Source organism: Patiria miniata, unplaced genomic scaffold (genome assembly GCF_015706575.1).
Source record: "Patiria miniata isolate m_02_andy unplaced genomic scaffold, ASM1570657v1 HiC_scaffold_29, whole genome shotgun sequence".
NCBI lineage: Eukaryota > Metazoa > Echinodermata > Asteroidea > Valvatida > Asterinidae > Patiria > Patiria miniata.
This window is the reverse complement of record NW_024037068.1, coordinates 25,779,098-25,797,796: the sequence shown is the minus strand read 5'-3', so window position 1 is coordinate 25,797,796 and position 18,699 is coordinate 25,779,098. Positions and strand designations below refer to the sequence as shown.

General features: G+C 41.8%; 1 protein-coding gene across 3 annotated transcripts in view; it reads right to left on the bottom strand.

Annotated features, from left to right (window-relative positions):
- LOC119735836 (tyrosine-protein kinase receptor TYRO3-like) overlaps positions 1-12,490 on the bottom strand; it is a 28,624-nt gene extending 16,134 nt beyond the window's left edge. The window contains exons 1-6 of one of the 3 annotated variants that reach the window (XM_038209775.1): positions 12,153-12,490; positions 6,118-6,447; positions 5,305-5,631; positions 3,132-3,434; positions 2,039-2,356; positions 485-781 (exon numbers count right to left, since the gene is read on the bottom strand). In XM_038209775.1, the coding sequence (XP_038065703.1) occupies positions 485-781; positions 2,039-2,356; positions 3,132-3,434; positions 5,305-5,631; positions 6,118-6,447; positions 12,153-12,309 (1,732 nt within the window). In that variant the 5' untranslated portion in view covers positions 12,310-12,490. Of the gene's footprint in view, positions 1-484; positions 782-2,038; positions 2,357-3,131; positions 3,435-5,304; positions 5,632-6,117; positions 6,448-10,093; positions 10,162-12,152 lie in introns of those variants that run through there. The other 2 variants (XM_038209774.1, XM_038209773.1) reach the window with 2 other exon arrangements.
- Positions 12,491-18,699: the final 6,209 nt, after the last annotated feature.

Here is an 18,699-nt window from a genome sequence, read left to right as displayed (position 1 = left end):
AATAACGCCAAGTTGGACCTGTTGGATTCAGCAGGTAACTAATAAATAATATGGACAGACTGTGTTACACTCTGTTGGATTCAGCAGGCAACATAAAAACAAGGCACAGTTTGGTTCTGTTGGATTGAGCAGGCCAGTCGTTTTAACTTTTCAGGTACCCAACAACTTGGCATGTTGGATTGTGTGGGACTGTGTTGGATTGAGCAGGAAACTCATATGAGTAACCGTCGGACTCTTTTGAATTTAGCAGGGTAGTCCTGAGGAATTATTAGGGGGTTAAGTTTATCAAATCAAATGCCAAAGGGCATAAAACCAACCTTAAAGATTTGGAGGTTACACCAAAGCATACGTCCAGTACTGTTGATGTTATTGTAGGTTTTATAGTTGGAAGAAGTTTACATCACAACATCAAAGAGATTAAGTAATAAACAAAATGAAAAAAGGGAAGATTAGTTTTGTGCGTGAGAATCGTATGCAAACTTACAGTGTACAACAGCAGTAATAGGATCTGACACCACATCGTCGCTAGGATTTGATGTAGGCACCCCGTTGTTAGCTCGGCACATGTAGTACCCAGCCTGCTCCCTCCTGATGTTACTCAGAGTCAGAGTACTAGTGACGTCATTGTACACTGAGCTGAATGCTTCACTTGAGTCTCGCTTCTTCCAAGTGATGTCACTAGGCCTAGGATTGGCATCTACAGAGCAAGTCAGGGTTATATTCCCGCCTTCAGTGACGGGGGTGTCTGAGGATCGTGTCACCGATGTGAATTCAGGAGCGTCTGAGGGATTAAGGGGAAATATGGACGAATCAGAGCACGTGATCACTGACACCACTGATCTCTATATAAAGACTGGATAGCTAATAAAGAGCCGCACAATGAATGAATTTGACGCCATATTGGTGAGACCGGCTGGTGATCTACAAAGGACAAGTTACCGTTTTTATATACAGCATGATTTCTTTTGTAACGTCGCGGTTCACTTGACTTATAATTTGACCACCACCACTGACCAAGGTTAACAACAATTTTTCTAACGTCGTGGTTACTAAAATGCCGCAAATATCACTTTTTCGGCGTTTTGAAATAATAATCACTACAGAAATGTGTCCCTTTTAGAACATCATAATATGTGTACGTGACCAAAATGCGCGTCAACTGTTGATACAACGTGTGCGTATTTACGCGTAGAACGTACGTATTATATGTGGCCATCTTCGTGAGACCGGGGGCGAATTGGTCAATATGCAAAGTCTACTGTGTGAATGTTGTATGCATATCCGCATCCAGTCTTTATATAGAGATCAGTGACTGACACTCACAAGGCCCAATCAACGGAGAAACTGCACGCTATTGTAAAAAGCAACTACCCCATGATGGATTATCTGAACAATAACTACATGTAGCACAATGCTTTTGCCATTGAATGGCGACTTTTGTAATAGCATTGTTACGGTGCTTGGATTTTTCTATGAGACACCGTTTAGATCTGCTCAATTTTCTCAGGGTTGCAATTGGGAGAAAATGACACATCCACGAAATAATCGGCAGAGGGTTTGGGCTACCAAAAGCCTCAGAGCAACAAATGGTTAATGGTATATGTTTGTATTTGCCTTAAAGCACTATTAAAATACCTGTTTTTGTTTTGTTTTACACAAACCTTTATAATAATTAATGACAACTTTCTGGTAAATCTCAGGAATTCTCCATTTCAGAAAAAAAAAATCCTGAAATCTAAAAAACAAAAACCGTGACCAATACCACTATGGGTAGGCCCGTCTGTAAAGGGGGACCCCCTGGCAAGCGATCTCCCCTCCACCTCGGCAAAAGCCTTCTTTGTGTTTTGTTTTTGTGTGGAGTGCACCCCTAGCTGGTACCCCCCCCCCCCCCCTCCCCCCTTGCGGATCTGGCAACGGGGCTGACCCTGGGTCTCTAACAGTTTACATTTGGGCAATGGGGCAATGCGCATGATGGCAATACGGAAAAAAAACTAAGTAAACCCCCCAAAAATGGACAACAACGTAAGTAGTTACTTACATCCAACGCCTAATATGTACATATCACACAGATCTTCAGCACATGACGAGATGGTTGGATTTGTGGCACAGCATGTGTACACATCTCCGTTGTTATTTTTGTTCAGGACATCACTTGTGTAGATGACTGTAGTCACTCTGCCTCCATTATCTCCAGGAGCGTTAGGTTGATCAGTGGGCGTGGTTAGCAACACGTTACCCTTGGACCAGGTTAGAGTAGCAGCTGGGTTGCTGCTCTCGGAGGTACAGATCAGCGACACTCTGTTGCCTTCTGTTGCTTCTGAGGGACTCTGTGTCACACTCACATTCCTTGTGCAGACTGAAAAATAGAAGAACAAAACTATTTCCTGGTCACACGTTTACTCACACAGTTTACTAAGGGGCCGTTCACAATTATCAACATTTTCACAAGGGTACAAAGCGTACACTTTTTCAAGACCCCCCCCCCCCCCTAAAAGTGTAGGAAAAAAATGTTAATTTTTTTCTCACAAGTCTATATATAGACACTTGCATGTGACTTCGTCGAACAGCTTTTTACAGTCTGCATTCCGCTGTAGTTAAAAACACGCAGTGGATACGGACTATACATGTACATGTACATTTTCACGTACGTGTGTAGGACAATGCCGCGCATGCTGTACACAAAAAAGTTCATGGGATGCAATGCGGGGCCTGGCGCGGGGCGCGACCGGCTCGGCAAGTGCTCGATCGGCATCAGTTGCGGCTGTCGACTTTGGCGACGGGCGTGAAAACAGATCGACATTTCATCAAACGGTTTGTACGCTCGTGAAAATGTTGATAATTGTGAACGGCCCCTAACACAGTTTGACCTTACAGGAAACTGTCCAATCAATTTAAATAATCTGGTGAATAATGCTTTCCTACTTAGTACTCATATAGTTGTAAATTTGTGAGCATCTCTGGGAAGATGGTTATTTAGAATGTGATTAAGCGCAAATCTTGGAATGTTGCTGACATTTTCAAGAAGCAATATCAAGCATTGGGTTGAACTTTTTACTACAGTGCCACTGTTCATAACCGAAGAGAATTCTCCCTTCTTTGAAAGTTTTCTAAACTGGAATGTCATGACTTACACTGGACATCAATTGGACCCAGAGATCCCACTGGTCCTTGGGTCAAGGAAACCCTGCTTGTTGTGCACGTGATGACGGTGTTCCCATTCTCCTCTCTTGACGGGGTGAAGAGGAGCTCGCTGGTGAACCTGTAGCGATCACCTGACTGTGATGACATCGTAGCTATTGATATAACCCTACCTCCCGTGGTCCAATCCAGTGACCAGTCATCAGGGTATCCCATGTCTGCTGTACACGTCAGCAAGACAGATTCGTTCTCAATCATGGACGTTGCAGCAGTTACATCCGGGACATCTGGGGGACCTGCATTTTTAACACGAGTGGAACATTCCAATTTAATTTGCTGATTAATAAAAACAACAAGCACTCCGAGTTTGCAGAGTAATGACTAGAGTGTTGGAAATAATAAGTGACAGTCACTGGAAACTGACCAAAACGTCAAGTTAACATCGCATTGAAAAACACATCCTCCTCTTATTACAGCAAGCCAACATACATGTAGTGCAAAAGTTATTGAGTGGTCGGGCACAACCCGACCACTCTTTGGATCTGTTAGAATTAATCTTTCTTTCTTTCTTTTTTTTTTCCGGACAATACTTCTCCGCGGGTTTTCTCCTAAATGGTATAGGGTATGAACTTGTAACTTTCAATATATATTGACCCTCATCCGAAGTGGTGCATATTACTCTGACGTCATGATTACGTAATCAGGTGTCAAATTACAAGTGATTTTAGGTGGAAAAGTGACCAATTACTTTCACTTATAACTCTTGAACTAAATAATCAATGATGTTTGTATTCTGTATATGAGATAGACCATTAATTGCTCAACATTTTTTGTTGTGTACGTACACTCGCTTGACCTTTACTTCCGGGTCTACCGGAAGGTCAAAGTTAGATGAGTTCAAAATGAAGACGTTAGCCTGAAATAAAAACAAAGCAAAATTTCTTCCGAACGGTTTACGGTACAATCACAAAACCTTGTGTGAACTTGTACCATGTTACGAAGATGTTATACATTTTGTTACGTCAGCATGACGTCATCGGGTATCAAATTACAAGCCATTTAAGGGCAAATTTTGACAAAATAGTTTACGCTATATCTTTTGAACGAAATAGATTATCGTGTTCTTTTTTTCGTGAAGTTGTAGACTATGCCGTGAGTAACATTTCTTGTGCCCGGACACAAAACTGCTTGACCTTTACTTCCGGTGTTACCGGAAGTGCAATAAAAACTGGAATATAACTCAAAAGCGGAAGCATTTTACTACAGACATTTATATCATGCAAGTGTTTAGTGAGAAATGCAAGTCACAAAAAAAAACAGTGTGATGACGTCATCATCCAAAAGGGCGCCCCCTAGCGGCACATAAAGTAGTGTTTGTTTTCTTTAATCCGAAGTCCATCGGTTCTAATTTTACCAAATCGCTCCTTGATATTCTTCGATTAACCACAGATGACTTGGCAAGGTTTCAAGTTCATGACGTCGTCAGACCGGAAGATGAAAACGATCATATTCTATCATTTGATTCATGTCGTATATCTTCGTAGCCCAAATACCGATATCCATAACTATGTTCACATTTTGCTTCCAAATACTAGGGGCGTCATGAAACCGGAAGTTAGATGATATTATAAATGCATACAATTATATTTTCCATATTTCCATACGTAATTTAACTTCACAATAAACATTTATCCACTCCGAACTAAATCAGCATTCACCTTCCGATTTTTCATAATGACGTCATCAAGCCAGAAATAACTCGTATGTGTACATAAAATGTTTATGGAAATTTATCATACCGTTAAAGATGCATTTTTTAACATAATAATTTATTGTGATGGAAAGGATTTAATTTCGTGATGCTTTGTTCTTCATTAAAATATTCATAACTTACCTCGGCAGTGTTTCATGAAAAAAATTGCCTGCCCGACCACTCTGCGTTTGTAACAACAAACGCGAACCTCTAGTATATTTATGTATGGGCAATTGGGCATTCAGTCATGGAAGCATCCCAGTAATGCCTACCAGAATCGTCAACCCCCATTCCAAAATTGGATCGGTGTACAAAATGACACGACCTGTTTCTATGATAACGTTTCATTGAATAATTTACGTTCTCCTTTTCTAGTTATGATGCACCAGATCATTTTCTATTGGAGTTCTTACCATAGACCATTAGTGTCACCCTAAGTGATGGGTATGGTTGTTGTGACTCAGTGGTGCTCGCTACACATTTCAGTTCCTGTCTGTGATGAGCTCTAGTTGGTCTCAAGGACCAAGTATCTGTTGTATTAACAAGTTCATCTGTTCCTGTAGGCGACGGATTGACAGCGCGTTTCATGACGTCATTCAGGTACCACTCGATCCTTGCACCAGGTCTGCTACCATGTACCGTGCAAAGGAACGAATGTAGTGTTCCTTGGTCAAGAACCACGGCACCGCTTACTGCACCACTGGCATCCGACAGTGACATTGAAGACACACTGGGGAGAACTTTGAAATGAATACAAACAGGAACAACGTTAGTGCTGTTTAAAAACAAGTACATGTACAAATGTACCATAATCTTGTTTGTCCATGTGCTTCACGTCTCGTATGGACTCAGGTTATCCATATTGGTAACAAACAGAAAGACATGCCGTGTCCCAATCTCCAATCTCAATCAATCTCTGGTTTTTGACTATTACGATCACATTGGGACATGATGACAGTAGACGTAACCAACGGCAGATCCAGGGGGGCTAATTGGGGTCATGTCCTCCCCCCCCCTCCCAAAAAAAAGGACCCCATTTTTTTTAAAGTGACATTGCAAAAAAAGGCAGCCACTGCGTACACCACCATCTTTCGCTAAACAAAAAAATTGGTTACAGTGGTCAGAAATTGCCTCAGATCACACCACAGAGCATTTAGAATCCAAAATTTTCTGAATAAAAAAGGACATTCTCAATAAGTTTCAATTTGTTTGAAATTGTTTCTTACCTGTAACATCGAGCAGTATGCTGATGCTGATACCGGCATGTCCACCTTTGTTGGAAGCCTGGCACCGCAACATCTCTCCATGATGGCTCCATCTTGGTGATAGGGTTACCAGACTGGTGCTAGTAGTCAAACGATCAGCATTTGTATTGTTGACGGTGTTACCCTCTGTGAGGCTCCCATCGACACGAGACCAAGTGAATGATGCTCCTGGGTTGATGTCTGGTACCTCACAGGTGAACTGACGGTCCACACCTTCAATAAGATATGATGTACCGCCAGAAGATGGGTAACTTCCAGTTGAGTCGGATAGGGTGATGCTTTTTGGAAACACTGCCACAAAAACAACAAAATAACAAAATCTTCCCAAAATGAGATATCGAATGCCCGGAGGCAAACATGGGACAGGGGATGTGAATTGGGAGACATTCCCTCATTTTGATCATAACAAACTAGTCCATTAACATACTTAAACAGACAACAAAATATAACAAAAGTTAATAAAACATTTTGTTGAGCTGCAATAATATATGTACCTAAAATTTGCTATTGTGTTGTGGAAAGTTGACAGCTTTCCACGACAACGCACCAGACAAAAATTGAACCCACTAGCGGCGCCTGAAAGCGGTGTGGTACCCACATACATTGTACATCGCATGCACAGACTGTTCGATTGTCATCACGTGATGCATGCATTTGCATAATTAACCACACAGCCGTTGAAACTGGACGTTTTTTTATGGACAAGCCACCAAAATCAGCAACAATTTTCATACATTGTATGTTAGTTGTTTTTGGTCTATTTCGAGTCGATCAGTAGCTTCGTGAATGACTGCTGAATCGTATGTCTATTATGAGCCTGACGTTTGAGGTATGTTCAGTCTGAGTTTCAGCAACTCGACCCAACTTTAATCGCCTTTTTAACATTCGGACATGGTCTGGCGATAGCAGGGTCCAGCTAAACCGCTGCCATCGCTGGACACAATTCTGTTCTTTTCCCAAAAACCCAACATTGCCCAACAAAAACATCAGATTTCACCCTAAAAACAGCCTCCAAATAACTAAATACCCCACCTGAGGTGCAAGTAGAGATCGATGATTAAGATTGAGACCAGTTTAGTTACGATCGGGATGAAAGTGAAATTTTCCGTTCCTTTCCGAGAGCTCCCCTCGCGATCGTGAACGCATTAAATTTCCAACTCGTGTTTGAACAATGCGATGTCGTCATGCCCAGCGTTCCTTTGATGGTACCTGTATCCCAAGTGCAATTCCGCTACCGAGCGCGATGCATCGATTGTGATAATGAGTAGACTGGATCTCGTTTAGGGAGTCGGGAACTACATGTAGGGCAGCTCTTATGAGCGGAAACCCGTTCAAGCTACATGAACACAATGTACTTCTCGACTCCGTATCATCGTTTGAAATAAGTTCATGTTTACAAACAAGATCCAGTCTCCTCATTATCATATACACCAATGCATTGCGCTCGGTAACGGAATCGCACTAGGGATACAGGGACCGGAAAGATTTCCGGTAATCCTTACATGTACTTTTAGGACACCTCTATTTTTTCGAGTTCTGTTCAAAACTGACTTTTGCAGATGACTGTCCAGTACCAAAGTGACTTTTGCAGGCTAAAGCAATCTTTTTTCTTCATATAAACCCATGTTTGTTGTAATTTTGAAAGCACTTTCAAAGAAAATGTGACTTTCCTACCTTTTTTCGCAGTCAGACGTGCATGTTGTAGTTCTCACAACACAGTGAAAGCCCTACATAATGAAAGCTCGATGCTGATTGGCTGCTAAAAAAAATAAATAAGAAGTTTATTTTTTATCAGCCAATCAGCATCGAGCTTTCATCGCATCGAGCTTTCACGTTTGCCATCTTGGTTTTTGAGTCTGTTTTCTGGTTGTCATCGTCGTCTTTTACCCCTGAATTTCCCTCATAAATCAAAGCCCTGCCCTCTTTCCACAAAATTAAACCTGCTGATATTCAAGAAGGTACCAATTGTTCAGATGTGCCAAGAAATATCAGAATGTCAATTTTGAGTGTCATTTAGTCAACTGTTTTGGTGAGTCTTTCCCTTCCTATATAGGAACGGGGTCCTAAAAGTAAGGATTACTAAAATTTCCATATACGAAGTTCACTCAACACCCTGTGTACAAACCCTATGAGACTGGACTGAAAAATTCTAAGTGTTTTCTAAGAAAATGCTTGTATTTTCTCACTGCTCAAATTGACTTTGATGACATGAAATTGCTATCTGGGGGCTTGTTAGTCAATACAGAGGAAAATTAGTGAACTTTGTATATGGAAATCTTTCCCAGGGACCATCAAAGGAACACTGGGCATGACATAATTATGTACATTCCTGACAAAACATCGAAATCATGAAAAAACTAAATGGATAAAACCTATATGTATGAACAAAAACAGCTCAGAAAAAAAACAGCCAAACCCAAAGCTTGGCTTTGTAAAACTTTGCCATAAAGAAATTACAAAAAAATCCCCAAGATTTAAGAAGCTGTAAAATCTGGTAATACAGAATTTCAGAAAGAGGAAGAAATCAGCCATGGACATCTTCGTTGAACTGATATTTGCATTTGTCATCCAAATTCTTTTCAGGATCAAATTAAAATCATAGAAACACTTGTTTTCCACCCTTCATTGCCCTTCGTGTTCGTATCAAAATCTCCAACGAAGGCTCACCGTGGCATGTGAAGATCTTGCATGTGCTGTGGCTAGCTGTGCACGGCCAGCCACACGCACGCCGCACACATGGCCGATGGTAGCTGGAGTTACCCAGCCCTGAGTTTTATCATTGGGTTGTCTATTAGGGCTGGAGCTAGTTTTTCTCGTAAACGATAGTATGGGCAAAAAATTTTGGAAAATGTTCAATTTTGTCCCCGTTACACACTAATTGCAACTGCAACTCACCCCAAACTTGCCTGGAATAACCATTACACAGGTCCTTGAAGTAAAAAACGATCCACGATGAAGATTCAGCCTACAATTGCAGTGAAAACAGGAGGAATAACCGCTAACCTGACAACTTTGCTGTTTCATGCACAATCGGTTGCGTAAACCTGAGTGGTAAACCTCATATTAGTGCATGAAACAGTCATCGGGTGTTACGCTTCCGCGTGACGTCATGCGCCAACAGCCAGCGCAGCCGGCAAAAACGAGTAGTTGACAGCGCTCTGTGCCTGATAATCGACCGCCATTCATTGTACACAATTTGTTTGTGTGCACAAACCAATTGCGGTCCTGGCCATGCCAGCAAGGTTGTCAGGTTAGCGGTTATTCCTCCTGTTTTCACTGCAATTGTAGGCTGAATCTTCATCGTGGATCGTTTTTTACTTCAAGGACCTGTGTAATGGTTATTCCAGGCAAGTTTGGGGTGAGTTGCAGTTGCAATTAGTGTGTAACGGGGACAAAATTGAACATTTTCCAAATTTTTTTGCCTATACTATCGTTTACGAGAAAAACTAGCTCCAGCCCTAATAGACAACCCAATGATAAAACTCAGGGCTGGGTAACTCCAGCTAGGCCGATGGAGGGATTTTACGGTCATCCAATTCGGAAGGGAATCCCCACTGATTTCTCCAGAGCTAGGCTACTCATCATCTCATGAGTCATGTTTTTACCAAAGATAGTTATTCTCTTTGTACCTTCAGAAACTTTGTGTGAAAATTTCATTGCTGAACTCCATCGGTATTTGAGAAAAACACATGAAAAAATCTAGAACATACGTGCCGCGCCATAGACTTGCACGTACATTTCGGGCAATGTTTGTCATCCACTCCCATGATGCATTGCGAATGTCGAAAAGGTAGTTGCCTTGGGCAGAAAAAATTGTCTCCGAGTCCTGTCCCAAAATGTTTGGTCTCAGTATTTCACAAGTGTTATTTTGACATGGTTAGGTATCTCTAGCGTGGGTTCAAGTCTCTGAAAAGTCAAACAAAACCGTGACATTTACCAGAATTTCGCTCACCAAGTTCACAGAATGTGAAGTTCCTGATGTCTGTCGTCATTAGCCGTCAACTGAGGGCGCTGTGCTCCGAACAGCGCCCTCATCAGTCGACAACTAACGATGACAGACAGCAAAGTGTACTTTGAAGTGATTTCATTGATTTCTGAAACCACCGTGAACTCATAAAAGAAACGATACAAATTAATTCAATCGTAACTCACTCCCAGACAACGCCGGTAGAACACAATTTATTTGTTTGGCCGGGGGGGGGGGGGGGCATGTATTTTTGTTCCCGAATAACCAAAACTTCCGCCCAAATTTCAATATGAAAACTAGCTAGAAGGGTTCCAATGTATTGCTTTTGATGAGTTTTGTGGGTGGTGTACTCGGTGTAAATATACACGAATAAACACTCGTTTGGCCCGACAGAGGACGACAGAACGACAGAGGACGCAATTAATTCGCGTTTGACTGTGCACAGTGAGAATTTCTACGCGAGGTCATTAACATATGACCCCACAACTTTTTTTTGAATAAAGAGACCGTTTGGCTTAAAACAAAAACCGGTGGAATTGCGTTAAAATAGCCGAGGATCTATCCGGCCAAACAGACCCGAGACATTTATTTTATGAACCGAATCCGAATAGAAACCGACCTCGACTACCTCAAACCGACCCGACCCGACAATAATTCAAAGAAAGCCGACCCGAAACCGCGACGCGACCCGAAAAAACGAGTATATCTGGCTTCTGCAAATGTGTCCGCTTTTCGCGCCTGAACTGACCTGCTTCACGTAAAAAAATATCGGCTTTCAGTATCTGAATCATGCCGTGCGTCACTCACTACGACGGTGCCTTACTGGTGGGCCTACATGTTATAGACCGATCGAGACAGACCGCAAACCATTTTTAGTCGCACCGCGCGCAGTGACTCTGCACAAATTGTGCACCATATGAATTTCCATTCTGTTTCGGTTCATTTCGGTTTATTTCGGGTTTTTCCAAAATGGCTTAACCGACCCGACCCGACCCGAAAATCGCAAACGCAAAACCGAAACCGACCCCACCCGACTGAAATGTTGGACAAACCGACCCGACCCGACCCGAAGTCGGTTTCGGGTCGAGTCGGTTTCGGTTTCGGGTCGGGTTTGCGCAACAATTAGTCCAAGCCCAAGCTACCAAATTGATCTCAAACCTGCGCACGTACTTGCCATTTGAAGAACGAATAGCCAGACTTACTCTAACAACTCTGGAAGGCAGAAGGAGACGGGGTGACCTCATCGAAAAATTCAGAATAATAAACCAAATATGCAAAATCAACCCGTGTTGAACTGAGAACGCCGACTACAAACTGTTAAGGAACCAAAGGGCGCTCTTTTAGATATTTGCAAAAACCAGACCAAATCTTACAGAAGAAAATACTTCAGCCAGCGAGTCGTCGATGACTGGAATATAGTCTGCCAAAGGCGCCGTATCTGCACCCTATATACCCCTTATTTTCAAAATCCAACTAGTAAGACATGGGTTTATAATGAGGCAATGATAGCCCCCTCCCCTTAACCCTGTCACACAACCTGCTAGAAGAGGACAGAAGTGTGGCACTTCAAGGTAAACATTCAAGGTAAATACAAGTTGTAAATATCAATTCCACGTCTCTTGGTCATGCTGGTTCTTTCTTGGCTGTTCTTCATTAAGTTTTCTAGAACTTGGGGTCATTACTGTAAATGATTGATACAATTTGTTAGTGGTGACATCTGAAAGGTTTGTAAAAACCTTACAGTTTTGGAAGTACGGAACGGCAATCCGGAGGTTGCAGATTCTAGTCTGAGTATCACCCGTTATCCACGGAGCCAAGTCTCCTGTCTAACCCTTCGCCAGAGCCAGGGTCTATTACATAAACTAGTTCCAACCCCCGATTTAAAAGAAATGAAATTAGGAATTCATTCCTAACCTTCTGAGGCAGTGAACTCCATGTGTGCGAGATAATGTATGAATGCATCAATTCTACCACATGAATAATTAACCTAAATACTTTCACTTCTGTGACAGTAACAACCTCTCCTCACCTCTTACTCTCATCTCCTTGTTTGCATGGACGTAGCCTGATTCTCCATCACTCAAGGTACTGCACCAGTAGACCCCTCTGTCTTGAAAGTTGACCGACTTGATCGTCAGCGGAAACCCAGGGGCAGCTTTGTCAAACTGGTAACGAGAGCTATTCATGTTTATCACATTCCCTGTGGAGATTCTGAAGTCTATAATAAGATCTGCGTCTACTATAGATCCTCCGAAGTCACTCTTAGTCCACTGCACGATGCGGATAGACCCAGCAGACGTACAGGTGAATTCCGCATCTTGACCGCTGTCTGTCCAGTTAGGACCTTCGACCAGAGGTGACTGTCCCGAAACTGCAAAGATAAAGAGAAATCAGAAAAGGCAACATTCAACAATATGCCACTTTTGGTTATTGGGGACGCTGTATCGGCTCCACTATTTGGTTTCAAACAGTAGAAAACCTCCAACTAGTAATATTGAATATTGTCAATAGGCCTATGTAATTTGGGAAGTGTAGCAACATGTAATTTATGTTAATAAAATGGGATTCTAATATGTTTATATCCCAAAATTACACCCATTATCGCTTAAAAATATGGCCGTATTCACTTTATGTATTAATGACAGCTGCGTACGTATCATTTGGTTTTTCCATGATGCCAACTTTTAAGTATTTCCAATGCATCGAATGGGGGCGCTATCACGACGACATTGATTAAAGAACTGAGAAACAAAATTATTATGTCAAGCATTTCAGCAAACTTTAGTTCAATCTATTTTTGAAATGAAAGTTTGAAATAAAGCGCACTGTAAAGACAATGATTTACTCATCATGTTGTTTTTCTGTTGAAACGTTTGTATAATATTACAGTTTACTGTTTTCGGATGTTTTGGTAAATAAACAAATCTGTTCCAGTCTACGTACAGCGGACTACGTACTACATCTGTACGGACACAAGAAACATCATGTTTCGAACAAGCCTTCCGTTTTGTCCCTGTTAATCTGTCAATGGGTTTCACTGCACGTTAGATTGTCCCCGTATTTTAAAAGATCGCGTTATTGATATACTTTCAACATTTTCTTTAGGTATGCATATCTTGTGCAATTATCTTTCTATCTTTATATGCATATATATAATTTTTGAACAGGGATTTGGATGAACACATCTTTTTGATGACAGTTTTTTCCTTGACATCCCCTGTTCATTTTATCATATGTTTAAAGTCAAAAGATTTAAAATAAATGAAATAAAAATCACAGTCACACGGCTATCTCTAAGAGCCCGCCGCACACGAGAGCTACGTGCTGAACAAAAAGTCTTCCGAGGCCGTTCGCTGAGTTTCTGACTCACGAGGCCACGAGGCAAATATCTCCCCTATTTCTTTCGCCTCGCGAGGCTTAAAACTAACCGTGGGCGGTCAACCTGAGCTACGTGCTGAGCTAAAAAGATTGATTAGCCACTGAGGTTACATGTATGTACTCTGGACACATGATGGACACATGGCCTTTGTCACCATAAACCACGCTTTTGACAAGAATAACGTGCTTTCTATTTTCAATTTGCATTTTGCCATTTACAATGGTGTTTGGACCTCAATACTACAGCTCTTTCAGCACCAAAGGTAGCCGAAATTGTGAGTATCGTAACTTTTTTGTGATTTGTTGGGGTGTCAGTACAAAACAGAAATCCAATGAGCAATCTTTTCCACCCCCAAAAAAATAAAAAATTGATAAGCACATTTTTGGTTTCACAATTTGATCAGAAAACTCCTAAACTGGACAGTGTCCTGAAATGACGTCACAGCAACCGCGTCCACAGTTGTCCTGAAAAGCACGGACAATTTTAAATCATAAAGCGCTCTTTTCAATAAAATTTACCAAAAAGGGATATTACATATTGTTCATACATTTAGGAGGACTGGTGTGGAAAAATTGCACATGTTCCTCAGAAAAGAAAAACAATCGCTTCAGTGATCCTTTAAAGACGGGTAGAAGGCGCAAATGAATTTAAATTTGTTTTAATATTTCCTTCGCATTTTTAGTTATCTACATGTATATGTATATGAAAGCTTAGTGGCTTGCACAGTGTGAATCTGTGTTTGTCCTTCAACTGCTACTTGTATTTGGTTTCTAGCGGAAGTTTAGTACAGCTATGGTGTGAAAAATAACACCTAACGAGGATAACATGTGATTGAACTTAAATGAGTATGCGTGACCCATTTAGCCTTAACCTATCTCCGGAAGGACACATGGATTCCTGAAAACATTGTTTTCGCAGCAGCTGACGGAAAGACACTTGATATTAAACGAGATTTAAATAAAAGAGAGCAACGTGAATACCCATTAAACAGAGAATAGATGACTTAAAGAGAAACCCATTTAATTGTCTATTTTGTCTTCGTAATGAACAAATGTATATCTCCTCAAAAACCTGAAACTCTTGACAGAATTATCTCGTGTCCTCCCCCCCCCAAAAAAACCCCACAAAATTCAGACCCAATTTTATTTGTAATATATATCATATAAATCGGTTGAAAGGTATACTTTAGAAGTCAATGTATAATATCAGATGAACAATCATTAGCCTTATATTCGTAGTCCATTTTATTCTACTTGCATTTTCCATCATTGCAGCGGCGTAGCTACGGGGGGGGGGGGTGTTGAGGGTGACGCACGCCTCCAATGAAAAACAATTGTCGCCCCCCCCCCACCCAGTGCCGCCCCCCCCCCCCCCCCCCCAGTGCTGCCCTCCCCCCTCCCTGGAAATTTGCCAATCAGAAAAAAAATCCCGAAACCATGATTAGCGGGTTTAATAAAAGTGCCCATTTGACATTTTGAGATATATTTTTAGGCGAAAACCGCTGTTTATTTGAACGTCCTGTGTAACGCGTATAATTATTTTCAACAGCGCCGCCATTCAAAGATGGTGTCCAGCCCCCCCCCCCCCTTGCCAATTGGGATGACAATTTAACTCAATCATAATTCCCATGTCAAAACCTAAACAAAATACGTGAAACATGTGAAACTTAGATGAGTTCAACAATTATACATGTAGATGTATTAAAAAAAAAAAATGTTCTCACCTGTAAGTAAACAGGACAGTCCTACCGCTAGGAGGCTAATGTTGGCTACCGGCTTCATTTCCTACAATGTGTTGTGGCTGTTCAACAAAACTGAACCTTTAGTCCTTTACAACAATATTTTTTCCGTCTTCGCGTTATTCTATTAATTCGTCCTGTCAAATGAAAACTGTCAAAAGAAGGGACTACTTCGTTTTCATCCCGGAAATATGTCGCGTTCAGTGTTGAACTGTTTTGACGAAAGAATGTTTAGGCTCAGGGTTATAAATGTACATGTATGTGTTATGTTACCACACGTGACAAAAGTGTTTTACAGGAAGCTATGGAGGGCGGCATGCGTATGACCTGCATCCGGCGGGTGATCTTGTGAGGGATACTGAAAACCTGTTAATGGGCAGCAAGGGCGCAAAGAAATTAATCAACAGGCAAGTTCGATTGGGGATTTGTGGTTGACTAGCGGTTGATTCCAGGCTGTGCTGCGCCTGCGCGCTGATTACAAAGTGCGATCGTCTCTGGTCGAAGAATGCTGGAACTTGGAAACGATACTTCTCCACTGGCAGATCCATTGGGGCCGGGGGGGGGGGGTATTGGAAAGGGTCACTCCCACCTCCTCCTTCCGACTGACCATTGACCTATGTTGATTATGCACACTAACAAATGCACATTTTCCTTTAAGTTCCAGGAATAACGTCATCACTCAGTATTGCAAATCCTGATTCATTGCTACAGGTCCCCTAATACCTTGACTGCAAGCCTCATTCCCCCACTCAAATATCAATAAATAAATTGACTTTAAAACCCACTGCAAACAACCCCTTTGGTAAATCTTGGGATGCCACTGTTCGCGTTCCTGGTTCCTCGCTCAATTTGTCTACAATGTTCGTCAACTGGTGTGCCCGGGGGAATTGGTAATCAACACAGCCACTGTGGTCTCAACTCCATTAATATACCATGGACTGGTTCTGAGTGTGTTTGAGTGCAATAGTTAATGCATAGCTCGTGCTAGGACTGGCAACTAGCCTCCGCAATCGAGGGACCTTGTCAATGTCACGGCAGCGAAATGACGCAACGGGAAATTAGTTTAACAGGAGACAATTGATTGTTTGTTTTTCTGTTTCGTTGGTAACCTGACATTGGTTGTTCGTCCGGTCTGTATATTGCAGGTGCATACACTTGTTCGCAAGGCCAAAAGGTAACAAGTCGAAACCTCAGCGAATCACGCGCGGTTGTCATGATCAACTGAAACAAGTATAAAATTGAAGACAATAGTCTAACTGGAAAATAATCAAAGCATACTTACCGACAACAATTATAGCGAGGTTGACCCATCATAAATTTGGTTCATAATCCAGATTTCTGATACATAACAGAGCACCAGTACTTCCCACAATCAAATATAAACTCCAGTGAAGGGATGGTCAACACGCTGCTACTTGTCACTCTTTTTCCAAAATCTTGTTTTATAACTGCCGACTGCCAAAGAAACAATTGCAAAGACAAGGGAAGGAAAGCTATTCCTCGTACGGATAAAAAAAACAGTTCATTTTTCAAATAAACCAATTATCAAAGCAGTGTGTACAATTCAATTTGCTGTAATATGTAGTTTGAATATCTTTAGGTAAGTCATGATCTTCTATTCTTCCTTAAAAAGTCTAGAACCTTTTCTCAATAAACATCCATTCCAGTCCAATACATCGAAGTCCTTGAAATACAAATATTGTGAGCAGCTGCAATTTTTGGTTTCCTTGTGTATCAATCAATTAAAGTAAATTCCTACCAGGCATAAAGCAGGTCAACACAAATGCAACCAGGTACACACTTTCTACTGACGCCATTTCCCGCTCCTAGCCTTGGCTGTTGACCGAGCGTCGGAATGTCTCTTGATCTGGATCCGGATGCTCAATATCGTGTATTTGATGAACCCACTGTTCAAGCTTGTTGAAAGTCATGTACACATAGTAGGAAGGTAATGTTACATGTATATGATCCCGGAAGTCTGCTTTTGTCGGGGCTGAATGAGTGTTAAATACGTTTGACAGATGGAGAATATCGAGCAGGTCTTCCATGGACATCCATATTTCCTAACTGTTTTAACAATCTGGCGAAGTTAGACGTCTCATTATCTGAAACAATTATTCTACGAAGTCAAAGGCAATAATAAAAAGTTGGATACAACACTGATGGGCAATGTTATATTTCCAACATTGACATTAAATTACCTTATTGTTGGAATAATTCGGGTAAAAATTGTTCCAGTGTTGGGAAGAATCTGTACAAGAGTGTCGGCAGTTGGTGTAATGACGAAGTCTTTTGAATTTTTGTTTGATTTTGATGTGTACAAAATAAATGCAGAAATGAAATGAGTGAAATGGAATGAACATCAGTGGCATAAATCGGTGTCGGCAAGGGGGGGGGGGAGCCGCGGGGAAAATCCTAATATTGAGCACCCAGGCACGGATCCAGAGGAGGGAGGGGGGTCAAACACCCCCCTTCCACAGCTCTGACTCAATTTTTTTTCCATATAAATACATAAAAAAATAATGTGAACCCTCCCCCTACTCTGACAAAAAAAAAAGATACTGGTAAGAATGTCAGCCTGTGCACAAAGGTCGGACACAGCCAGCTGGTTTACGGGGGTATTTACTATTCTGTAATATAGTGTTAATGATGGTCGGATTTGAACAGCGCCCCCATTGAAAGTATGGTTCAACCCCCCCCCCCCCCCCACCACTATTGATTGTATGGACGCCGATTGTCCGGAGAAAAAAAATGTCTACATTTCAGCATTGATTTGCTGATGAACCCCCCCCCCCGCAAACATTCCTGGATCCGCTCTGGCACCCCCCCCCACCCCCACCCCCCACCCAGCTCGTGACAACTGGGGGAAACAAAACCACTTTTATTTCAATGCTTATGAAGCAGTAAATAATGTTGTAGAGTTGACCGGATTAAATATTCAAAACGGCTCAGAATATTGTCGGAATAGAATTCAAAAAAAGAAAGAAAAACATACAATTTTCTTGCACGGATACAGTCTGTTTGTAATTATTTGCCGTGTAAATCAAAATACAAAAAACAAATTTGGCCAGTAATACATTGCAACTCAATATCTTCGTGTGCAGCTGACATTATGAGAAAATTAAGGCTTCCATGTTTCCAAACAGCACCACACCAACATGCAATTTTCATGTGAATCCGATGCTGGTGGGGTTCCAGGGGCGGATCCAGGAATTTTGCAGGGGTAGGTTTTCTTCAGCAAATCATTGCTGAAAATGTAGACAGGTTCTTTTGTCTGGACACTTGGCTTCGCAAAATCAAGTGGGGGGGGGGGGGGGGGGGGGGGGGGGGGATGCCTCGCACCATAGTTTCAATGGGGGCGCTGTTCAAGTCCGACAATTATTAACAAAATACAAGCACGTGCTCGCTTGCAGGCAGTTACGAATTGAGCTCATTCTTGTTGACGACTCAAAATCATGA